Source organism: Otolemur garnettii, unplaced genomic scaffold (genome assembly GCF_000181295.1).
Source record: "Otolemur garnettii isolate 467f Iridium unplaced genomic scaffold, OtoGar3 scaffold00073, whole genome shotgun sequence".
Lineage (NCBI taxonomy): Eukaryota > Metazoa > Chordata > Mammalia > Primates > Galagidae > Otolemur > Otolemur garnettii.
Genome location: NW_003852468.1, coordinates 1,803,001 through 1,829,308, shown reverse-complemented (window position 1 = coordinate 1,829,308; position 26,308 = coordinate 1,803,001). Strand labels below are relative to the sequence as shown.

The following is a 26,308-nucleotide window of genomic DNA, read 5'->3' as shown; positions in this document are numbered from 1 at the left end:
TGTTACTTTAGACAGTCCTAAAAAACATATATTTTCATCAACTACACAAAACTTAGGAAAATGTTTCCTTTAGATAAATAACAAAAAGTTAAGAATTATTCCCACCTCCATCCCTGCTAAGATATATGAAGTTTTAATATTTAAAAAAAAAAGTTAAGTCAATATTTAATCTCTAAACTATTAAACCAGGGAGAACATTCAAAACTTACATTTCAAATCTGACTGTTAAACAGCCTTAGAAAAAGAGACCACATAAAAGGTCTTTTAAATCTTGCTCTAAGCTAACAAGATAAATGGACCACTTGAGAATTATGTATTTTGCTTTTTAAAAAAATTCATGGCTAATTACGTGGACCATGTCTTTTACCTGATCTTTGTTGTTCTTCCCCACTTTTCTCTGGCTGACACTTATTCATTGTTCAAGAGTAACATTACATATCTCCTCCTTCAAGAAGCTTTCCCTGACTCCCTTCCTCAGCCCCTCCTAGTTATTCCTGTAGGACCCCAAGCATACATCCCCCTCAGTGTTGACCACAATGAAATTTGGTTTCTGTGACTCTTTCATACTAAATTATAAGTAACTTAAAAGAGTAACAAATCTGTGTAATTCACCCTATACTTCCAGAACACAATAATATAATAGGTCTCCCTCATCCGCAGAAGGAATGTTCCAAGACCCCCAGTGGATGTCTGAAACCTGGGATAGGACTGAACCTATATAATGCTATGTTTTTTCCTATACACATACTTATGATAAAGTTTAATTTATAAATTAGGCACAGTAATAGATTAGCAATGATGCCTAATAATAAAAGAGAAGTATTATAACAATATTCTATAAAAAGACTTATGGAACTGTGGTCTCTTTCTCAAAATATCTTCACATTTTGCAAGCACAGTTGACCACAGGTAACTGAAACCACAGAATGTGAGATCATAGAACTACAATGACTGAACAAATGACTCAAGGGTTCAATACAAACTGTCCTGCTAAAAAGTGATCACCAGGGCAAAGTCAGCATTTAGGGCTACAGAATGGTTAATGAATTACCTGGTTATGCTTCCAAGAAGCCTCTTTCAGCTGTTCTGTCTCATGTGCTGCAGCCTCTACAAATTGCACACATCGTTTGGCATCAGCCAGCTGGCGTTCTTTCTGTCGTACCCCACTCTGGAGCTTCTGTATCTCTAGCTGGCTGCAGAATAAAGCACTCTGAAGATCAAGCACAGCTACCTGCTGCTGAGCTGGAGAAGAACCTTCTGAGCTCTGAAAAGAGAGTAGAAATCATAACAAGGAGGGCAAGAACATGCACGCGAGAAGACAAGTCCAGACCATAACCGAGAATGGCACGTCTCCCACCGGACTCTCCCCTCCTTTGTGTGGCCCCCACGTACACGAAGTTGTCCGAGCTGGCTTTGGTGCAGTATTTCTTGGAGCTTAGCCATTGTGTCATTTTGCCCTTCAATCACCTGGTACAACTCCTTGATCTGAAAACAAAAGGGAATAACAAACGTGCTAACAACTAAATACAAATTCCATTATCTCACTTGTACAGATTTTTGTAACAGGACTATTCTAAAATACCAATTTAGGTTAAGCTACATTTGCTCTAGGCTAAGATCTGTTAGTCTGACAATATCCATTTTTATAAAACATAAAATACTTGTCTTCATTGACAGGACCAATTATTTCCTCCCAAGACTGCAAAATATTTTACCTCACTTTCCCTGCTTTTTAGAGTTTCCTTGATGCTCTGGATTATACCGTCTTGCTTCTGAGATGACTCCTGAGCAAACCTCAGTTCACAGCTCACTTCATTAAGTTTCTCTTGAAGAATCTGAATTCAGCAAAGAAGCAGTTTTTGAGGCCAATGCAACCATAAAATGCAATTTTAACCTCAAATGCAACCATAAAATCTTTCTCCGAATCTAGGGTAAAGATTTCTTAGGAAATAATTATCTTGTTATTTTTCCCCACATACAGTAACCATTAAAGTCGTAGGTAAATCAGTAAGACAAACGAACCATAAAAATGAAATACTTCCTCAGTATTTCAACTTCCTCAGTACTCAACTGCCCCGATTCTCCTGCACTGTGCCTTCTCTGGGAGAGCAGCTACACTAGGCACCTATCCACGTGGGCCAGCTGCACATTCCTTACACAAATACCAAAGAGTTTCTCCTATCTAGAAGGGGACAGGAAATTACAAGGGGACATGAGGCCAGAAGTTCAACATCACGAAGTGTGGTGACTTTCATCTAAACAGACACTAAAACCCCTGGTCAATCGAGGGGTAACAAGTGAGGCTAAAATCAAAAACAAATCTCCTATCTCGGTTCCTTTTAAAGATTATATGCACGTTTTAATCATATATCTGAAAAGCACTAGAAATTATGATCTGTGCAGAGTAAGCTAAAATCCGGATGAGAAATAAAGGGAAGAACTATACTTTTGAATGAATTATTCCCTAGAGTACCGGCAGTGCACAGCATTCACCTTCCATGTCCTGCTCAGGTTAACTGACTCAGACGAGAGTCAGTCGGGAAAACCCTGTCATCTCCCAAGGCACAATACTGATCGTACCTTGCTGCTGGCTTCTGTTTGCTGGACCTTCTCCTGCAGTTCTGCCAAGTGGGAATCAGATACAGACTGTTGAGTTATAGTGGTCTCGTTTGAATTCAACTTCTGTTGTTTGAGCAACTCTTCAGTCATGGGCTAGGAAAAAACAGCAAGACCAAAGTTGAGCTAAATACAGCCAACAACAAATTTTACTTTTATTGTCCAATATCTGTGGCATCTTTTGCTGGAGATATAGAAACCCAGAGTTGTTACATGACTTATCAGTCTGAAGTTCTGAAGCCAAATCTGTTCCATATGAAGAGCACTGATTCACCTTCATACTTAGAATGTTTCCCAGCTCAGCTTCATCCCATCTTTCCCCACCAATTCACACAGACACTACAGCAAATAATTCAGAGTTTAAAGAGGAGGGAATTTAAAAAGGAAATCCTTACAATGGCCAAGGATTCATCTTATTTTTAATAAGGGAATTGAAAAGGCATATGATCAAACTTACACTATTCCTAAGAAATGAAGTTACATTCCAATTACCTTCCTTACAACATACCTGCTCACACTGGGAAAGTTGGCAGATTTTGAATATGGACTGATAATAGATAATAGTACTTTATCAATACTAAATTTCCTAAATTTAGTTAATTATACTTGTAGTTATAAAAGAGATGTCCTTAGGAAATACATGCTGGAGTATTTAGGGCAAAGGGGTAAAATATCTGCTACTAATTCCCAAATGTTTTAGAGATTGTTTTTTTTAATTATGCGCATTTACAGAGAACGGAAGTGAAAAGACAAATGTGGCCAAATATTACCAACTGGTAATTACCCCCTGGGTGAGGGGTATGTGGAAGTTCTGGTACTTCCCTTAAAATATCTCCACAGATTTAAAAGTATTTCAAAATTAAAAAGTTAAAAATAATTGTAAATTATATATGTCTATTTAGAGTAGATTAATAGCATAAACCTGGAGAAATAATCCATAGTGGTCTGGGAGGGAGATATGTTTTATAGAGAATCAACTCACTAAATCTATCCAAGAGGAAAAAAATATACGTATTATTTATATATGGGACAATTGATCAGATGAAGATAAGTTTACTGAACTATACTTAACAATCATTATAAGCTAAAAATGTTAAAATAAAACTTTAGGGATTCATTGAATCCCATCTAACCCCTCCATACTTCCTTCCATTGCATTTAGGAATATAAATTCATTAGGAAGAGAAACAAGGCAACAGTTATTCATTTTTTCTTTCCCTCAGACTTTTAAACTTTGATTACTATCGTCCAGGCAGTGGAGTTACTACTTACACAAATCCTTTTTTGCAAGCAACTGACTGGAAGAATAGACATTTCAGAAGAAATAGCTTGTCTATCCCCCAGGTGCTTTTCATCAACTTTTCTAACATCTATTAAATGCTCTGCATACATGAGGCACCGTGAGGAACACCATGCTGATGAGAGGACAGTTCTGACTCCCAACAGTCTCAGGCTACTGAGAAGGCAGTTGCATCATGAAAGTATAGAGAAAAACATTCATTTCAACTGCAAGTACAGAAAAGCCTTCTCGGAAGACACTAACTTTAACCTGGCTCTAAGAAGAAGGCTAGATCTTGGACAGTGTAGGCAGAATGAACGATCAATCAAAGTATATGGCTAATCGATGTAAAATGGTGATTTCCAATAACATTTTGTGTGTGTGTGTGTGTGTGTGTGAAAAACCTTAGACAAATTTTATTTCTCCAGGAAGAAAGTGCTAAGTAAATCAGTGCTTAAAATTAAAACCGGGTAAGTCTGACAGCACCATAACAATTGTAATACCTCCACACAGTGACAAAGACGACAGGACCAGCACACAAAATTGTATTTGTCTAAATCTATCACTACGTATGGTGATAAAAACTGTAAAATACAAATAAGCCATCAATTAACTCCACTAAAGTATTCATGAAAACTCGGTTGTCTGGCTGTGTAAACAGTGACATTCTGCAGTCTAAGGATGTAAAACTGGTGTTCGGCTGTGAGATCCGCTTAAAAATCTTTCAGATCATATACTTTTTTAAAAAAGAAATCAGTACATATTATCATAATGCTTTCCAAAGTTTATCTTCATTTAAATTTGACTTATCAGTGGATCCTAGAGAAGAAGCTCTTCTGGAGGAGAGGGTCCAGAGTCCAGGTCAGCTGCACCTCCAGCTCCTGGGACTTGTCCTCCGTCCTCCTAGGACATAGTGTGGATTTTGACCTCTCTGCTGAGAGGTCGGTGAACTTCCTATAGGAGACTTGAAGCTGTCTTTGGTGGAAAGGTCCTTGATAACATCATCTTGTAGTAGTCAGAGGCCACGCCATCACCCACAAGCACAGCCGGCCCTCTGAGAGCAGGGCGGTATTGGGCCAGGAGTGTGGTGCACCCAGTTGCAGGCTGTTGGGGTCCAGTGGCTGCTGCGCAGGCTCATTCCTCCTGCTGTACAGGATGGCCAGCACCACACTGGCCACCACATGAGGCTCTGGAACTGGGGTGCTGGGTTGACATACACCAGCCCATCCTGCTGTCGGCCATGAATTGTTTGGTATTACTTAAGCTGTCCCTCTTGCTCCATGCTGCCATCCATGGTCCTCCTCCCAAGCTGGCAGAAGGCTGCTGGCTAGACTTGCAAGCCACACTGGCCTCATGGGACCCATTTCTCCTTCGTCCACGTGGCACCATTGCAGGCCGCATGGGGCTTTGCCTGTGTCAATGTGGCAACAGATTCACCTTGGGAGGGGAGAGGAGTGCCCCGCATGGAGCAGTTTTCTGTGGGAAGGTGGCAGGAAAGCTTTTTTTTTTTTTTTTTTTGAGACAGTCTCTGATCTGTCCTCTGGCTCAAGTGCAGTGACATCATCATCTCACTGCAACCTCAAACCACAAGGCTCAAGGGATCCTTCTGCCCCTGTCACCTGAATAGGTGGGACTATAGGCACCCACCACAACACCTGGCTAGTTTTCCTATTTTTATTAGAGACGGGCTCTCCATCTGGCTCAAGCTGGTCTCAGAACTCCTGACCTCAAGGGATCCTCCCACCTTCGTCTCCCAGACAGCTAGGATTATGGGCATGAGCCACGGGGCCGAGTGTGCTTGGATTATCTTTATAAGCAGAGTGACCACATGTACTACTTTATTAAGAGTTGAAAGAGTACAATTACCAAGTGTTTCTGGGCAAAAGGTATAACCACAGATTATCATTAGAAAACCTGGATATTTTGTTATCCTGTTTATAACTCTGTAGCCTTTTCTAAAATTGGGCTTTTCTGTAGTAAAGCCCAATTTTTTTTTCACTATACTATTTGATAAGTCAAAATCTCAAAATTCTAAAAGGCAAAAATATCCAAGAGGTACCAAGAAATATTCTCAATTATAAATAAGATAAAATAAAAATAATCACAAAGGTTCTGACAACTTGGCTCCTCATAAAGGAACCTAGATTTCTGATATTACCCTGCAGCTAGACTGCACTACTTACTTAGAAATGAGAGTGAATATGACCCACGAGCTTTTAACATACCTACTGCTAGTATCAGTTACCATATAGCACACTTTTCATTTCCTTCACTCAACATGTATAGTTCTGAAGATAAAGTACCTTACAAGACAAAGTTTCTACTCTTTTGAAGCTTCTGTTTTACAGGGGTTGGAGTGGGGAGCTACGTAATAAAGAAACAAGGAAGTACACAATATTCAGACAGTGGCAAGCCCTATGCAGTAAAACAGGAAAGCTTGATGGAGAATTGGTGGTTAAACTGGTCTAAAGTGCTTGATCAAAGGAAAGTATGGGGCAGCATTTAAATGGAGACCTTAATGAAAAGGAGCCAGTCCTGCAAACAGCAACAGGACAATCCGGGCAGAGGGAACAGCAATGGAAAATGAGCATGGGAAAGAGAAAGGCCTATGTGGCCAGAGTAGTACTTTCTAATAGAAATGGGAGCCATGCAAATGCCATTTTTAATTTTCTAGTAGTTTCATTGAACAAGATTTAAAAAAAAAAAAAGGTAAACTTAATTTTAACATTTTATTTAACCCAAAATATCCAACATACTATTATAAACACATAAGATAAAAATTATTGAGATACTTTACATAAATTTTCATACTAAGTCTTTGAAATTCAAGGTGTGTTTTACACTCACAACACCTCTCCATTTGGACTAGCCACATTTCAAGGGCTCAGTACTTCCTAAAGCTAGTGGCCAGCCTGCTGGATAGCACAGGGATAGAGCACAATGGGAAGGGGAATATATGTAACACATGAGAAATAGAAAAGTGGGCAGAGGCCAGGTCACACACAGCTTCAATAAAGCAGGGTTAATCAACTTGGGTTTCTTTCTAACTGAAACAAGAAGAGACTGCAGTGTTTTTAACAGACAAGTTTTGAAAAGGTCAGTCTGCAGTGGAAGGGTTGTTGGGGAGCCCTAGTAGCAGCAGAGACTAATGAGAAGGCTGCTGCAGACGGGCAGTAAACAGTGGCTTGGATTGCAGTGGTGGTAACGAAAGGGAAATAATGGATTTGGATATGTTTTCAGAGCACAGTTTACAGGACTTGCTGGTGGACTAAACGGGGGTGGGGGAAGGATAATGACTTCTAGAACAATTATTTGAAATAACTCCTTCCCCTAAAGCAATATGAATTATGTCACACCATTAGAGAGGTAACTATTTTAACAGATTATGTATAATTCTGATAAATTTAGTATTTACTTAATGATAAAATATTCTCTGTAAAACTTACTTTCTTAGTATAAAGCAGCAATAACATCTACTGTAAGATAGTTTGAGAATTTTTTAAAAAATAGCTTCAAGCTTAAAAGGGCAGAGAAGGTAATACTATTTATTCACTTTAAACCAAAAAATCTTAGAGCTGTGAAGGAAACATTATAAACGAGCCATGATCCAATCATATTTCACAGATGAGGAAATGGAAACTTAGAGAAGTCCAAGGTGAGATCTAGAAAAGGATCCAGTTAAACTGAAGGCAGGTTGGTAATGTATCTTTCATTTTTAGAAACCTAATTTATGCCTACCATAATGCTGGGAATATTGCAGGGATCAAAACATTTTGTTTAATAAGTGAACTTTTTAAAAAAATATAGGCCTTCAGTGGCTCTCTTAGAAATAATGATCTTTAACAGCAACTTTAAAGCTGAAGAATACCACAGTGTGGTACATAATGAATGTGAATCTCATCTTGGCATAAATAATCATAGGAAACCATAAATCCTATAAAGGTTTCATACTGACCTAAAAGTTGGAAGATGCTTCTTTTTTTGTAGAGACAGAGTCTCACTTTCTCGCCCTCGGTAGAGCGCTCACAGCTCACAGCAACCTCCAACTCCTGGGCTTAGGCAATTCTCTTGTCTCAGCCTCCCAAGTAGCTGGGACTACAGGTGCCCACCACAATGTCCGGCTATTTTTTTGTTGTTACAGTTTGGCTAAGGCTGAGTTCAAACCCACCACCCTCAGTATATGGGGCCAGCACCCTACCCACTGAACCACAGGCATCGCCCAGATGCTTCTTTTTCTTATTTATTATTTTACATCTCAGAAAAATGTTCTTACAGTCTGCCAAGACAGCACAGAGCAAGTTCCACTGAGTCAAAAGCTGATAATGAATTGTTGTGAAGTATGAAGCATGTAAGACAATCCCTCTTATGATAGTGTAGTACATGAAATAATAGCTGTTTGGTAGAATCAATGTCACTCTCTAAGCTATCAGCTACCATTCATAAGATCATAATGATAATATAATTTTAAATTTAAATCACTTTTGACTTACAGTTAGGACAAATGCTTTCCAGCATCAGTAGAGATTTGCTTCCAGGCCTAATACTGTAAAATGTAAGACCTTTAGGCTAAAGGACAGTAACTGAGATCTTCTGGGTTAGCAGCATTTTTCTTGGCACGTTCTAGTCCCACAGCAGTGGGTCACAGATCTCATCGTGCTATAATTTTCTATCCTATTGCTAATAGTAGGACGAGAGACAAGAACTATCAACTAGCATAAAAATAAAGGTCTAATCTTTGACTAGTGTCTAATGCCACACCTTCCCAAGGGCCTGATCTACTTAATATAGCTGAGAAAGGGATACATTTACCATAATCACAAAGGAGCAGACACTGGCATTGCATGGTTTGAAGTGAAGATCTCTAGCTCTTTGAATTTTGATAGAAAGGGAAACTGTACTTGGGCCAGAGTGCTCTGAACTGGCTGTTTACTAGGGAACCACACCCCTCCTATTATAGTTTTTCCAGTTTAGGACCTGACAATAAAGGAAGAAATGATTAGCAAGAATAAGGCTTCAGACCTTTCTTTAGATATGTGAACATCTTTGGGGCCTCAGGCATAAATTCTGCAGCAGGAAAATAAATCACTTTGCATAATATCAGAAAATCAGTAAGCAGGAGAACCCTACTGTTGCTGTTTTCCTTTAACAGAAGAAAGCAAGATGAAAGAAAGAGAAAGAGAGGAGGAGAGGCAGAGGGAGAAGAGGGGAAGCAATGGGGAGGAATCCTGAAGTTGTTATTTAACAGTGTATAAATACAGTGTGGGGAGGATTAAACAAAGGAATCAAAATGACCTTACAGAACAATCTCACCCTGTAGAATAACAGGTTTTCTTCGTATTTGTAGAATTTAAATGAATTTTTTTCTTTCATAGCTTTTTATTCCTACAAATTAAAAAGAGAACCACCCATAAAAATTTCCATTATTTGTAATCTTTGCACATTTGTTCAGAGAAGCAGACAAAAGCCAGTCTGCCATTGTCCCACCTAGCACTGGTTTTGCCATAAAGCACAACAGCTTTTAAGAATCTTAAAAGTCAACCAGATTTAAACAATGGATCAACTGTCCCAAATGCACATTTTATTAACAAACACATTGAGCCTAATTTATCTTCCTATTTTCCCCAAACCCTAAATTATTAGAGAAAATGGCATAGTAACTAAACACTATCTTTACTGAAGCTGAGTTTATTTTAATCCCTACTCCTAATTTTTATTATTCTTGCAAAGGTAAATAACGTAAGCCAGGTCAGAGAAGAAAGGTCATACAATACTATTTTAAAGCTCCAATGTCCACATTTATGTGAAGTAAAGGGACTGGTAAAGATACAGTCACCATAGTGTACATGTGCTCATACGGATGACAATTCTCTTCACATAATCCCAAACAATAATCCTCCTGGAATCCTTAGGTTAGAGAAAGAAGGCTCTTGGTTTAAAATAAGTACTTAATTAGGTTTAGGCACCACTTTAGGCAATGTAGTTTATGTGTAGAATTAAAGTGTCTGGCTGAGAATAGTTGGAAATCTTGGGCTCTGCAAGGGCTGTTATTTAAACAATGAGATTTCCATATATCTGAACTGAGAGACTGTCTAAGATGATTTTTAAAATCCCTCCTAACTTTGCTGAGTCAAAGCACCAAAAGAGAGTATTTTAATTTAAATATGGAGGAAAAAACTCCTCCTGGTTTGCCTGTAATTTTCTAAGTCTTTATGTAACATTCTACAATACTGGCCGTGTGTATTTGAAGGGAGGGAAAGTTTATTTCCCAGTCACCCTGCCCAGACTACTTTCAGATACCTATGTGAAAACATGTTTAATTAGTAACATCTACGTCTAGTCCCAGAAATACTGGAAAGGCCAAATTCAGCTGAGGCTCCACTAGAATAAGAGGAAGCAACTGAAAAGAAGTGCACAAGTGTCACAGGCAGACTATAGTTGACATTTCACACAAGTGAAAACACGGTAATTTTACGTTTCATGACATTTTCATAAATGCTGTTTCTGATAATTTTGTGTAAATTTTAGAACTTTCTCCCATTTTCTCCTAAAGTTTTTACTGTGATTAAATTATATATACAATAGAACCACTTTTCAAAAATGTCACGTGACAATCAACAATTTGTTATCAACCTCAAAATTTCTGGAATGTTGACCAGTAGCAGGCTTTCCAAAAATGCCCTCTAGATTGTCTGTCTTTGTATCACTAAAAAAATCTGCATCAAGTGGAACATGCCAGAATGTTTCACAAAGTTAATTGGACCTAGCCTTTACTGTTGTAGAAATAAAATAGCATCTGTAAGGTCTCTGTATATAAGCTGGATTTAAAAGGCTGGGCAGACAAGATCAACTGCCATCCTCTAGTCATTAAGAATTCAAAAGTTTGATGGATGAAACTCTATCATCGAAGAATGTGTGAATCCTTTCCTAATATCAAATTATCTTCTGGTAGTGCTCAGTAGACAAAATGTGAAGAGATGTCACCTTAACATTTTTAGTGACCACACTGCACTCGAATTCCTGTCTCTATTATGAGCAAGTCATCATTAATCCTTAAGTGATCTAATTATAATATTGCTTAGATGTTGTAACACATTCTTGGTGGATTAATAGATTTCCCCCAAAACTTTACCATATGCCCTAATCATTTTGAGGCCTTTTAAGGATGAAAGGCTGAATGCTAGAGGGAGAACTAGAAAACTAAATCCCTTACAAAATGTCAGTGGGAGAAAACACCTACAAATCTAAAAACAAAACAAAACCCAAAAAATGATGGAAATAAAAGCAGGGTACAGAGAATGTTCTGCTGCCAGGAATGGGATTAGATGTCTTCTTTTTATAGAATAAAAATGAATTGTGAATCTATCTTTTTGTGTTAAAAGGCATATATTTTGATAATTAATGGGAAGGTCAACAGGTAATATTACAAAAAGGATTGCAAAAAGCAGATTATCTGAGTATTAAGCACATTTACTAAATCGCACACGGCAAAAGGTGCAATAATTGGGCTCAATAATTAATTTGCTTCAGTCTAGAATATTATTAACCTCCACCCAAAAAGAAATAATGTGAAGACTGAGACCACCTGGCTATAACCAAAAAGGTACCGTTTTGTCTCCATTTTATATACCTGGACCCGGAGTGGCAAGTATTCTTCACAGAGATCATCCCACAGTTCCTGCAGGTCTGAAATCTCCAGGGGATAACTCACAGGTGTCCTGTAAAGGGGTTTCAAAGACCTATTTAGGAAACCGGAACTAACACCATCAGTCATGATATGGCCAGGCTTGCTTCCAGGTGGGCTGGATTTCACTGGAATAGGAAGCTTGCTCCCTCGGGGGCTCTGGATGGGCTTATAATCAAGACCTTTAATCATGCTAAGAGCTAGCTCCAGCTTGTGATTACACAAATGCTGTGGAGCCTGTTCATCCGAACAAGAGTCACACTTTACAAGTTCCTTTGCACTTCTCTCTGTCTCCTCATCCTTCTGTTGTGGAGGACTAGCCTGGACACCTGCATCCAGAGATTCCACAGAAGAACCCGGTGTCTCTTCCTCCATGCTTTCTCCATCTGGGGGTACCTTTGTGCTCGCTAAGTCCGGCGGCCCAACCTCAGACAACGCTGGTTCTTCAGTGCAAATGCTGGTAGACCACCTGCTAGAAGGGCCACAGGTGATACTTCTGGCCACCTTTCGAGGCACCTTACAAATGGCTTCATAGTCAGAATCAGCCACCCGCAGAGCTGCACAACCGCGGCATCTCCTGGGCCGGTTTCCAGGCCCTTCCGCACCATGGCAGTTGTGTGGCTCCTGAATCTGATCTTCACTTTCTACCCAGCACTCAAAGCCTGAATAGGCAAAGTCTTCCTGGAGGAGCGCAGAGTACCTCACATCGGGTAAGACGGACATATCAATCGTCCCGTTCCCCGCCTTGGTCTCCGAGCCAGAGTCATCGTTGTTCTTCCGATACATACTGGCGATGCAGAATTTGAGGCGATCTTTCTCCAGCAGCAGCTTCTGCAAGCGTTCGATAGAAAGGGCTTCGATCCGGGCAATGACGGTGTCGAATCTATAGATCCGATCAAGCATGAAAGCACACTTGCTGCACGCAAACTCGGCTTTGCCATCGCGGGAGACATCCTTGCCCAGGACGTGCGAAAGCAGAACCTGGAGGTTAAGCTTAGACGCCGTGTGGAAGATCCAGCGGCGCTGGTTTCCACACAGCTCCCGGGCACAGATCCTGCAAATCTCTTTCATCTTCCCTGGTAGCGGGTGCCGCACTTTCCGGAGACGCTGGCGGCAGCTGGGTGCTCACTCGCTGGCTCTCGGCTGCGCCCCGTCTCCCGCGTCAGTACTCTGGGGTTGCATGGCACAGCCCGACCAGGTCCCGCTCCGCAAGGGCGCACCTCCGCCACCGCGCGCCGGGCTCCGGGTACCAGCGCGGCCAGCCCCGCCCCTCGGGCAGCGCGCGGGCATGGAAACGCCCCCGGGGATGCTGAGCGACAGCGCGCAGGCCCCGCTCGGGCCCTACCACGTCTCCCACAGCAGTGTCTCCCGCCAGACGCCGCGTCCTCAACGCCCTCTGCAGTTGGCAGGCCGGGCCCCCGGTGCGCCGGCGCCCGCCCGCTGCTGACGCAGAGCCTAGGAGGCTGAGGATCAGATTTCAAGATGGCGCCGCGGCCCGGAGCCTGCGACCCGCGCGAGGCTCCCTTGGGAGCTGTAGTCCCAGCAGCCGGTTCTGCGCATGCGGACTGGAGGGTACGGCCCCTCGCCCCAAATCCGGTGGCCGCTGCCCTCAGTGGACGCAGACTCGGCTCACAGAGGGTACGGAGTGGTGCCCTGGCAGGGCGCTGACCACACCCAGGCCACTTTCATCTCCTGAGAGCTCACCTAAAAGACGCATTAATCCCCTCAGGGATCCTCCCACCTCCCTCCCGGATGTCCCCAGGCTCCTCGTGGGGAGGAGAAAGCGGACTCCCCTCCCCCTGTGTCCTCGGACAGTGCCACGTACCCTGGGTGGAACAGCCTGGCAGCGCCGCTAGGTACCGCTGCAGCCGCCTCCTCCCGCTGCGGCCCCACCCTCTGCCTCCCGGGTGCCGGGGTAGCAGGGCCGGGGGCGCCGGGAGGGTGATACCCCGCGGGCGGGCGGAGGCTCAGTTCTGCCCTTTCTCTGCTGCTGAGGAGGACTGTCCGGAAAAGAGGCTAAGTGCTCGAGGTTGTGGGGTGGAGGGAGGCTTATTATCCCTGCGTGACTTGCCCTGTTCAACAAATCAAGACCGGCACCGAGCAGAGAAAGAATCCAGCAAAACCATGTGAATGCATCTGGGCAACCAAGATTTTGAAGATAATAGAAGAGAAATGGGCTTTTTCAAGAATGTAGCCACCTGAGAATAGATTATCACCACTGAATTCTTTTTCAGGCACAGATAGACTACAGTCCTTATTTTAGGGGTGGGGAGGGTAGACATACAGCAGCACAAAAGACTGAGCTGCTTTGAGGGGAGCCCAGGGTGTCGGCGGGGTGTGCTGCTCTCTTCAGAATTAGGGCTGGGGATTTCACTGACTTCTCTTAGTACCTTGTAAAAGTCGGTCCCTCGATCTTGGGTATAGAACTTAGAATGCACACAAAGAGGAGGGAAGCTGGAGCCCTGACTGGGTGGAATGCAGGTACCACTGAGCAGAGTAAGGCAGTATCTTCTTGGCTTGCGAGGCCTGCAGACACCAGTCCCGGGGAGGAATAAGAAATCACTTGGAGTCCCTCAGAACAAGACATTTCTCACTTAAGATCATGCCAAATTTTACTATCTTGGCTTTGTGAAGTAAGACCAGCAACATCTAAGTTTTCTAAGCCCTGTCCTCAGGTCAAAGTCTGTACTCCTAGGAGACATCTAAATGCTTTCTGTGAGAGCTCAAAATAAAACCCCGAATTTCTTATTGCAGATTATATGAGATGACTTTAGGGAAGTACTTTACAGTGTTTAGCTCATTAATAATATCTAATATTGTTATTTTAATACAACAATGGAATATTTTAAAGTAATTTTAAAACATTGTGGGGCTCTGCAGACATAGATTGTATTAACCTCTTCTTTAATCACCATTGTAAGAAAGAAGTACAATCCTTAGAGCTTTAGGGTTTAGTAGGCTACAGAATTTTGCATATGTAATTTCATCTAATATGTATATTCTGACCCTAAAACCAAGAATGTAAAACAGAGTTACAAGTAATACCACAACTGATCTTTTTCAGTATTTTTGCTTGCCTTGAAATATGTGGACTTCAAAGTCAGGAGAAATTAAGCAACAATCTGGAATCTATAGTAATGTGTAGAAAGGTAAGGAGTTTCTGCACTCACCCAGACTGATGGACAGACTGCCCTCCAGGAAATTACCCTTTTGTACCCAGTATTGTCCTAAAGAATAGAAGGACTAAAAGGTCCCTAAAAGTACAAATTAAGACATTAATCGTGGTCTCACCTTTGACAGTCAATGCAAGCCACATTTTCCTATTGGGAAAACCATAATAAAACAAAGTGCCTTTCAGGAGCAAACCCTGAATAATACTTTGTATTGTTCTCTGTTCCTTAATAGAATTTTACATCTGACAGCCTCCCTCCAAATTAAAGACCAGGTAATGTCCAAAGGGAATATATACTGAGTTGTTAATAGTGGTTGTATCTGGAAAGCAGAATTGTGGATATTTTTTTTCCACATTTGTTTTCTATAATTTTCTACAGTATGTATTGCTTTTGTGGTAAGAAAAAAATATTTACTTAAAAAAAGGTACAGTTAACCCCTTTAGGCGTCACATACCATTACTGAAATGGTAGTGATGTAGGAGTTACTTACATACCACTACGAAAAGTCATTGCTAAGGTCTGACTTTTCACACATGGTCTGCCTCCTGAGGGTACGTGTTATCACCAAGTGCAGAGTTAATCATTGCTGCAGATAGTCGCATGCTGGGAGTTTGTCAAAAAGTCATGCATGAAGTCTATGTTAACTAGTTTGATGAAAATATTTCAAATTGTATATAAAACCAGCACATTGTACCCCATGATTACATTAATGTACACAGCTATGATTTAATAAAAATTTTTAAAAAGTCATGCAAAAAATTCAAAACTTTGAACTTTTGACATAAATGGGTTAAACGCATTTTAGTATATTCATACAATCCAATAGAGTACTAGCTGGCATTTAAAAAGAATGAACTCAGATGCATGTAACATGGATGAATCTCAAAAACATGTTAAATGAAATAAGCCTTACACAAATGAGTAAATCCTTTGTGATGTGCAATTCCATTTATTTGAAGTCTAGCAACAGGAAAAAGAAACCTATAGTGACAGAAGTCAGGAAGTGGTCAAAGGGTAAGAAATAGGACTCAGCCTCATTCTCAAATAGATTGCAGAGGGGCACAAGGAAATTTTCTGGGGTGATGAAGGTATCCTGTTTTGGATGATGGTTACATGGGTGTATACAGTCGTCGTAGCTCATTGAACTGAGCACTTAGATCTGTATATTTTATATATATTAATATATTTCAATTTAAAAAGATAAAGAGTAAAAATATGTTTTGCCCCAAAACTTTTAATCTGGCAGTACGTAACCCCACTTTAACATAAGAATGGGTTTGAAAATTGGGAACATAAAATATAGTCCAGAAGAATTTCTTTAAAAGGCCCAATTGCAAATTTAAAGCTTTGTAGTAACTATCCATATGACTGTGGAAAATATCATTTTGTTTACAAGTGCACACTACACATTTATTATTGAAGCAAGATACATGTTAAGGTAAGACTTATGGCTTCTGATGACTTACTATAAGATGATTACTTCCAAAACTTATTGAAGGAACAGAATAAAGGAAAATTTGAGAACAAGTTTCATATTATGAGCTGTTATGATTAAACAAACTATTCATTTTATATATCAGATGTATGCCTTCAAAGTGAATTAATAAATAACATTTACAAGCACTTGTTAGCTGCATGTCCTAGGTCAATTGTACTAAATGGTAGTGACTTAATATCTGGTCCTTAATTTCCTAATCTACAATAAAATATGTTGAATTTAAATAACAGTTTTCAAACTTTGGCATTCATCTGAGCCACTTGGAGGGCTAGTTAAAACAAAAATTGCTGGAACCTACCCCCTTGAGTTTCTGATTCATTATGTAGGTTTGGGGTGGGACCCAAGACTTGCATTTTTAACAAGTTTCCCTGATGCTGATATCTGGGAACCATGCTTTGAAAAACAGTGAAGGAGAAAGTTGTCCTAAGCTGTATCAGTCAAAAGGTCAGAAGCTCTGCAGATAAATGGAGAAACCCACTAATGAAGACTGTCTTAACCAAATCCATGTTAAATTGAGAGAATCATCTTCCTGTTTGGAACAAGATTCCTAAGTATTGCTGTGGTAGGGGTCTTTTCTACCATTCCTATTTTGACCGCTACATTTTGGAGTCTGAGAAGTATCTTGTAGAACCATAGTCACTTGTGTACCTCCTGTATGGCAACAGGATTTTAGCGTTTCTAAGACCTAATTCAGGCCTGGGAGGGAGTTTCCGAGAGAACCAGAGAAGTGGAAAATCTCCATGCCTCAAACCAGTTGTATTAGGTTTCACTACCCTAGTTATGACATTGGAAATACCTATTCAAATTACTACAAACTATGCCAAAAAAAAAAAAACGGATTCTGGCAAACAAGCTAAGGCAGATGAGGAAATGCAAGAATGTCAAAGTAAAGCCAGGCCGGCTTTGTGGTAACACACAAGCAAGTGTGTGATTTCCCCGTGCTGGTTAGAAATCTTAGAGAAGTCAGAAACAATCATGCTTCGCATTAATTAACAACACAGCATTTCAACACTTGTTTTAAAACCAGGAGATTTCCAGTTTGTCTACAGATTGCAACAATATGGTTATCAGCAAATTCCATCTAATAGTAAACATTAGTCTTTCAAGTTAAGTCATTACATACCCATAGCTTGTTAAGTAAATTTTAAAGTATATGCTAAATCGGTCCCTGAGCAAGAATCCAAATGTAATATGTTTTTTCTTCAGTGAGCATTCAGTGTAGTTGAAAGGGGACAAACGTGCATGCTACAATTAGACAATTGATTGGTAAACTAAATGGTATTGACTTGAATTCAGTGTGAGTGCAGGAAAGGTTGAGATTAGTATGAGCTAATACAGTTGAAGGGGCAGGGGCGGCACCTGAGAAGGACGGTAGGATAGAAGAGGCAAAGGTAGGGACTCCAGTAAAAGAAAATATGAATAACATCCTCACAGCTGTGAAAGTTGGGCTAAACACAGTGCTAGCCTGTAGGTAAAGGAGATGGGGGGTTTGAATGACGAGGTTCCTCTCCCTATAATCCTCTGTAATTGTTCATTTTCAGAGAACATCTATGAAGGGCCAACTATAAGCCAGAAACTATGCTATGGAGGGTCTTAGCAACTGGAATTTAATGTTTTGAGAAAGACAAAATAATATGGACTTAATGGACTTGAACAGAGAAGAGCACAGTGAACATTTTATTTTAGGAAGATTACCAGACAGCAGATGGTTTGCAGTTTGAGGGAGAAGTTTTGGGATAGTCTATCTGTAATGGAAGACCTGCTAAAAAGACATTAGTTATTCACATGTGGGGTAATAAAAATCTGGTGTAGAAATGGAAACAAAGTGGTAAATATGAGAATCGCCTTGAAGGACAAAGCAAGACCTGATGACATATACTCAGAGAGGATGAAAGAAAACAAAGACTTAAAGATGGAGAGACAGTTTGGATCTGGAAGACAACAGAAATGTGAGAGTTGGAGCCTTCGTTTGCAAAAAGATAATGAAGTTTTCGATTTGCTGAGTTTAGGTGATTGAGAAAACTAAGTGAAGCTGTCCCATAGTCAAAACACAGATGAGAAGGGGGAAAGAGTTTTCAAAAATGACAAGGATGGTTACTATTGTCAAAGGCTAGAGAGAAAGTGTCAGGGAAGATGAGGCCCAGTATAACACTTCCTGCCATCAGTGGGTGTAACTGGGTGGACGTGCAGACATCACAGTATACCATTAACTGCTCAGAATCCTTCTCCATCAAGCCAAATGCGAAGTTTTATCTGGTCTTTTTTTTCTGAACAAACCTAGCACATTTCTCTTGCTGCACATTTTCACTACTACTTCCATTCCAGATTCTTTAAACTCCCAGTTCTATCCGGAAAGTATCTAGCCATCGTCCATGTAAGAAGAATGGTTTGCAGGACATCAGGAAACCTGGCAGCCCAAGAGTGCGAACTGGAATGCGCATGCGTGGACAGTGACACCGTCACCCGTACTAATTGCGGGCGTGCGAGACGCTGCCGAGTGAGCACACGCCCTGTGCGGCCACTGCATTCAAAATGCCTGAGCAAGAAGTAGAGCAGCGAATCTGCATCAAATTTTGCTTTAAGCTTGAACATTTCCTCCGCGGAAACTATCCGGATGATTGGAAAGGCTTTCAGGGCCAACATAATGAGTGCGGCCCAAATACAAGCGTGGCAGAGGCGCTTCAAAGATGGCCGAGACTCTGTTGAAAGTGACCCACGTTCTGGAAGGCCTGCGACAAGCAGAGCACCTGAGAACGCTGGGCCCGTGTGGGCTGCAGTCAACTAAGGTCAGCGCCTGACAGTGCGAGAAGGAGAAGTTCAACTGGGGATTCCACAAACTGCTGTGTCGGAGATTCTGATGCAGGGTCTAGGCATGAAACTTGCCGTGGCAATTTGTTCCGCAGTTACCAGAGCAGAAAGAACACCGCTGAATTTGCTAACCACTTGCTTCAAATCGCTGCTCAGGTCATCACTGCAGATGAATCATAGGTCTCTGGCTGTGATCCAGAAATGAAGGCTCAGTCATTTCCAATGGACTCACCTGGTCCCCCACGCCCACAGAAGGCGCGGCAAAGGCACAGTGAGATCAACACCATGTTAACTGTGGCTGTTGATTGGGAAGGCGTGTGTCATGAGTAAGCTCCTCCGGGCCAAACAGCTGATAAGGAGCACTTCCTCAGTGGTCTTCATGGGCTGAGAGATGCAACATGCTGACAAAGGCCTATGCTGTGGGTAACTGGTGACTGGCAGCTCCATCCAACCGTGTGCCCACCCATGCATCGTCTCTTGCAGAGGTTTTTGGCAAAACATCAAATCACCCAGGCGACTCAGCCCCCATACAGCCCAGATTTGGCACCCTATGACTTCTGGCTTTCCCCAAAGCTAAAATCACCTTTGAAAGGGCATAGACTTGGGACCTTCTATGAGATTCAGGAAAATACAGTGAAGCAGCTGATGGCAGTTGCAACTAAGGACTTGGCAGAGCTTTGAACAGTGGAAGAGACATTGGGAGAATGGTGTGAGGTCCCGAGGTGCCTACTTGGAAGGGGACTGATGCATCATTTCCTAGGAACAGTGTTTCTTATATCTCCCTCAACAAATGTCTCTGTATTTCATATTACATGACTTGATACTTTCTGGACAGACCTTGCCTAAGAACACACACAGCCTTAGAAGTTTATGCCTCTAATGATCCTGCATATTATTTCCAGAGCATTTATAGTAATGATTCATCATTGTCCACTACCGATGAGATACTATTCATTCATCAGAATCCTTCCCTTTTGAACCAAATGCTAAGTTTTTTCCAGTCTTTTTTTCTGAACAAACCTAACCTGGTATTTCATTATCTGTACAAAAAATCCTAACTTCCCTTCCAGCTTCCTCTCATACTTCTTCCCTAGCCAAGTGGTAACAGTAAACTTCCGTATATAGATTTGTTTTGTTCTTGCATATCTCTGCCTCTCTCTTCACTAATTTGATGGTTAGGCCCTTAACATTCCTGTGACTCAGTAATTTTTGCAGAGCAAACAGCAAAAGCTGTTTGAAGTCAAATGCATTTCTAGACTTTTATGAAATTCTAAGCCCATTGAGAAAATTGAGTGAAGTATCCTATTGGGGAAGCGGAGAGAAAGAAATGTCTTTGACGACAATGAGGAGAAGGTGGGATTTCACTCACATTGGTAAGAGATTAGTAGTCAAACAGTAACAAGAACATTGTTCCATATTAGTGTCCTAGAAAAGCAGCAGGATCCCAGAGGAGCAGGCAGTAAGATGACTTGGAGAAGTTGGACTTTGGGTCAAGGGGTTCTGGCTCCATAAGATTCCAATACAGCAAGCTGTTAAGGTTGGCCAAACCATGCTTACTAATGCAGGGGTGCTTTAGCGGTAGGCCAATGAACAAAGTAGTCTCCTTCGGGCTTTGGTGCCTGGTAAAACCTAGGGACCTTTAACCTTTACCTAACTGAGAGCAGTAAGGAGAGGACAAAATGCCAAATGTATGAAATTGAATTTCTTGTCAGTCTGATTAAGAAAAGGACTATAGGGCAGCACCTGTGGCTCAAAGGAGTAGGGCGCTGGCCCCATATGCCGGAGGTGGTGGGTTCAAACCCACCCCAGGCCAAAAACTGTAGAAAAAAAAAAGACTATAAATTTATTTAAAGAAAGTAGTATGATATCTCTTATAGAATTCAGATTTATGAACAAAGAATCACACCCACTATAAACCTTCTTGTGGGTGTTCATTCCTAGACCTTTCCACCCTTTTATTCTCTTTCAATGTCATCTCATCTTTTCTCATCTTTATACCAGTGGCTTCCAGTTTACATCTTTCTGTTTGTTCGTTTGTTTGTTTATTTGTTTTTTTTAGAGACAGAGTCACACTCTGTGCCCTGGATAGAGTGCTATGGCATCATAGCTCACAGCAACTTCAAACCTCAAATGATCTCTTGCCTCAGCCTCCTGTGTAACAGGGACTTCAGGCGCCCACCACAATGCCCAGCTAATTTTTCTATTTTTAGGAGAGACAAAGTCTCATTCTGACTCAGGCTGGTCTCACAAACTCCTGAGCTCAAGCAATCCACCTGCCTTGGCCTCCCAGAGTGCTGGGATTACCGGCGTGAGCCACCACATCTGGCCCAGTTACATCTTTATCTCAGAATTCTCCTCTGAGTCCAACACTCAAATAGCCAGCTACCTATTTGATGTCTGCATATGTATGTCACAGAAATCTCAAAATTACTATAGGAAAAACTAAACTCTTAATTGTCACCTTCTGTCTGTAGTTCCCTCCTCTCCTCCAAACACCCTAACAAAGAAGTCAGAAGTCAGTAGTCTATGGGCCAAATCCAGCTCCCACTTGTTTTGTAAGTAATGTTTTATTGGAAGATGATATGGCTGGGTTTTGGCTACAATGGCAGAAACTTTATGGGCTGCAAAGCCTACCATATTTACTGTCTGGCCCAATATAAGAAAAGTTTGCCAATCTCAGCTCTTTGCTTTCTTCAATATACTAATCACAATTTGAAATTATATATTTGTTTGATTACTTCGTGATTTGTATCTCCCTCATTAGAATGTAAGCTCCCTGGAGGGGAAAGCCCCTGCCTTTCTTGTTCTTACTATTTTTCCAGCACCTATCAGTACCAGTCCCAGCCATGGTAGGAACTCGAAAAAATGCTGGACGTGGTGATAGAATGAATGAGCTGTTTATTACATCCATCCTCTTTCCAGATGAATCTTTCTGAAACAGAGTTCAGCTATCACTCTCCCATACAGAAAGGGAAACCGAGTGACTTACCCATTATTCATAAACTTCTTTACCTGCCTCTTAAGGCTCTCTGAATTTGGCTTCGCTGTTTTTCTACCACACACACACATATATATTCATTCTATTTCTTCTGCTTCCTCCCCTTGAAGTTCCCCATCTCTACCTCATATGTGTGGAATGTCCTCTTCTACCACTAACTTACACCTGTTAAAATCCTATCCGACCTTAGAGTATCATTTAAGCTATCTTTCTGAATCCCATCAAAAGAAGTGTGCTACTTAAGGATCGGAACCACACACTATACATTTTTCATCTTGGTATCTGCTCTTGATCTGCATGTTTGTATCCCCTCCAAACTGGCACCTTGAAATCCTCGGTCCCAAGGTGATGATATTAGGAGGAGGTGGCTTTGAACGGGATTAATGCCCCTACAGCAAGAGACCCGCCAGCTAGCTTGTCCCTTATACCACATGAGGACACAGCATGAAGTCTACGAACCAGAAAGTGGGTCCTCACCAGACAACAAAACTTAACAGTACTTTGATCTTGGACATGGCAGCCTCCAGAACTATGAGAAATAAGTTTACATGCTTTACAAGTCATGCAGTCAAGGGTATTTTGTGATAGCAGCCTGAAGGGACTATGACAGTACTTCTGATGTATTTGGAACAGGATCTTTCTAGATCTAAGTAAATAAACACTGAATGAACCACTGAACTGATGCCTTTTCGTCTTCATCTTATCAAAATCCAGCTAACTCTTTACAGACCAAAACCTTTGCTGCCCACTCCAGCCCACAATGATTTTTCCTTTCTCTATGGCCTTCTCTTCAGTGACTTTCTTAGGCTGTAATCTCTAAACTTGATACATCTTTGTGTTTTTCCTTCACCTAACAGTGCTTTGCACATTATAAATGCTCAATAAATATTTTTGATAAAGAGATAAAGAAGCTGCCTGTTTTTCTACCTCCTTTGCTGCTCAAAAAGATAAGAACTATGATTGCTTTAGCCCATAATACCCGCCTCTGAGACATGTTCTAATGAAAGCTGTCTGGGATAGTAGTGTTAAATCAGTGTCCAGCTTCAACACTGATCATTTTAAGAAGGGATACTGAAAAACTGCTCTAAAAAAAATTTCTTTATAAGAAGTTGTCTAGAACTGCCTGAGCTACTAATCCCTGCAAGGGTTTCAGTCTGTGCCTTGAGGTTCAGAACACATTCTTGCCTTAACCTTCAAGTCAGATCTCTCCATGGTAACCTAGGAATGTTTGCTATTTTAGGAAGTGCGCCTCAGTGCTTGCAGTGCTATTTACATTAGGTTCCAAACAAGGCTTAAAGGAAGGGCTTGAGTGTCTGCTGATTGTGTGAATGGGAAGGTCCTTCTGAATGTGTCTCTCCCCTAATGCTGTTATCCTGTTTCATTTTTTAACCCAACCACAGTGAGATTTCATGTTAATTCATTCTGTTTATCTTATACTAGAGGGAAAAAATGCAGAGAAAAGAATAAAACAAGAATTCCTTCAAACTTCCCTTTGCAAATACATCATTTCTTCTGCCTTTATACCCTTCATGTCTGGGTTAATTTAAAAACTTCTTTGAGATGAAGCGTCCATCGATCTGTAGAAGGAAATGACATCAGTAACTGAAACAACTGCTAGCCTTTCCCTGCGATTATGTAAACTTCATAGATTTACTGACTTCCTACTGAAAAAGATGTGGACAAGGTGGTGCAGCACAACACATCAAAAAGCTCCTACGTCCTCAGGTCCAAACATGATATTGATTTGAATGGGTATCAAGAAGGATTGGAGAGAAATGTGCAGGGACGTCAGTGGCACACCAGGTATATGGCACTTCATTGCTGTTATATGAAGTCAGTTATATAATAGAAGTTCATAAGTATTGTTCAAATAGACTTCCACTGAAATGGATATGGAAGAATGTTTTTATAGAATGAAAAGGAAAACAGAAAGATAATAAAATCAATTAAATAAAATAATCTTTACTGAAAGTGTGTTTTCTTAACAAAGGAATGAAGGCTCTGAAGTGAAACTTCCTATACTCGGAGATTAGAGCCTAGGCCAGAGTTTCATACTGAGATCACATGAGAACTATTTATCTATAGGAGGAAGGGCAAATGAGTATTTTTCACTTGGACAATTCAAACCTAAAAGTACAAGACCTGTAAGCTCTCCTTCCTTCTAAGGCCCGATGAATGTGATTCGCTCAACTGTGGGGGAAGTGGGGAGTAGAGAGAGAGAATGAGTCCTCAGAACTCAGTCTTCTTCCTCCGGCATTGGCAGCAGTAAGGGATTCAGGGATGGCTTTGCTGATGGTGAGGCCCAGAGCTTAGAAACTGAATTTTTTTGCCTTGCACATTGATGGGGGCTCCTGTGATGAGAGTTGGCATGGCAGACAAAGGTTTGGGTATCACACTGTAGGACTCTGACTGTTACAGTAGACAAGGCATAGGCTTTAGGTGTCACAAAGAGCAAAGCTACCTGTGTGTTACCCACACAGAGGGGAGAGACAGAGTGCTTTCTAATTGGTTTTAGAATATTCTTCACTCCATCTAAATCACAGAATGGACTTGATGAAGCAGTTAACAGCTACATCAAGCCGTGATTTGCTCTCTCAAGAGGTAACATTGAGTATCTGCTCTCCAAGCAATCCTCTAGACACTGCAAATCATATGCTTCTATTCCCCTGGCCTAGTTTTTCTTTTTAATTTTCTGGTACCTACAACATGAAGTCTTCAGCTCAACATTTAGGGGACATTTCAGCTATATATTTTATCATTCTCCAATACTTTTCAGTTATTCCCAATTCCTTCACTAAGTTCCACACAACTGTTTAGATTGTTCCTGTATCTAGATTGACCTTCTGTTTTCTGCTTGGTGTATGTATTCCATGCTGTAAGGCTCTAGCATGAGGGTGACTTCCAGGTGAGTCCCTTTCTGGAGTCAGTCCCCCTCATCTATATGTTCCTTTAGCACTATGCTCCTGTTTCTGTCTCCTCATTTATCACACTCTATTCTAGTACTTTATTTACATGCCAGTCTTTCTTTCAACTATAAGCCCTTTGAAGGCAAGGGACCCCTAGACTAATGGTCCTCATCATCTCCTAGTGTCCATTTTGGAAATTCGTAGGAGTGTTTCCTATTTTTATGGTTGTGACAGTGATAAGTGGGGTAAGGGGTGCTATGTTACTTGCAATGTATAACATTGTCCCAAATTCCAGATGACTTTTGAGTGTTCCATTGGGTGATGGCAGAAGAAAACTATTTATAATTATGTGAACCTAGAACTTAATTCTGCTGTATATATGAACACAAGGTTAACAAACACTAAATTTTTCCATGAATTAAACTACCATGTAAATTAGGGGAATATTGGGTTTTGTTTGGAACTTTGCCATGAGTTATTCAGGTGGGCATTGCCTCCTGCTCATTACTAAGTGGCATTGTCACTTGCTCTGTTTGAAATGTCAACCTAACATGCCTATATCGCACTGCCTTTGAAGCAGTGGCACTCACAGTGATTTTCTGTAGAGTTTTACAGAAATGCCTATTTCTTTGTGCCTTTTCACATAGTTGTGTCTCAGTATTTACCTATTAAAATGAACATTATTTTATGATAAACTACTTTCTTTGTAAGTCTCCTTTATATCTATGTCACACAGTTGTTTGAAGGATTCAATTAATTTGAGCTAACATATAAAGTATTTAGATCAGCATCTGGCTCTATTGTTATTACAGAAAAATTCTGGAATATTCACTGATAATTATTTTAAATTCTCCTTGGGTATGTATTAAGAAATCTTGTGAATTTCCTTCCAGGTTTTATAGTATGATAATCTCAACCATTTGAGTGTAACTAAGTATTCCCAAGATATTATAGAAAGTGCTTCAGTATTTCTCCTTGAGTAGGAGATTAAAATAAGATATAATAATCATTTTTGCCAGTTTTCCCTAAGCTGTTCACAATCCATTGCATTCTTCCTTCTCCTGGGGAGCAGTACACAAACTGGCAACTTTGAGTTCGGTCTTTGTCTATTACACAGTTTTTCTATGTGCAAGGCAAATAGGCCCAGAGAGAGAACTGTGAACATTAATATCACTAACAAACTAACTGATATACTTACTAATTTTATCTTTGTCTTTTATAAGACAAAGATGGCTGGGCCGTGACTGTGGCTCAGCAAGTAGGGCGCCAGCCCCATATACCGAGGGTGGCGGGTTTGAACCCAGCCCCAGCCAAACTGCAGCAAAAGAATAGCCAGGCGTTGTGGCAGG

The 26,308-nt window shown here is 40.9% G+C and overlaps 1 protein-coding gene across 1 annotated transcript in view; it reads right to left on the bottom strand.

The window, feature by feature from the left end:
- Positions 1–26,308, bottom strand: part of LOC100964574 (myomegalin) — a 224,940-nt gene that overhangs the window by 66,104 nt on the left and 132,528 nt on the right. The window contains 4 exon segments of the mRNA XM_023515468.1: positions 1,052–1,264; positions 1,393–1,485; positions 1,716–1,835; positions 2,581–2,712. Coding sequence (XP_023371236.1) covers positions 1,052–1,264; positions 1,393–1,485; positions 1,716–1,835; positions 2,581–2,712 — 558 coding nt within the window.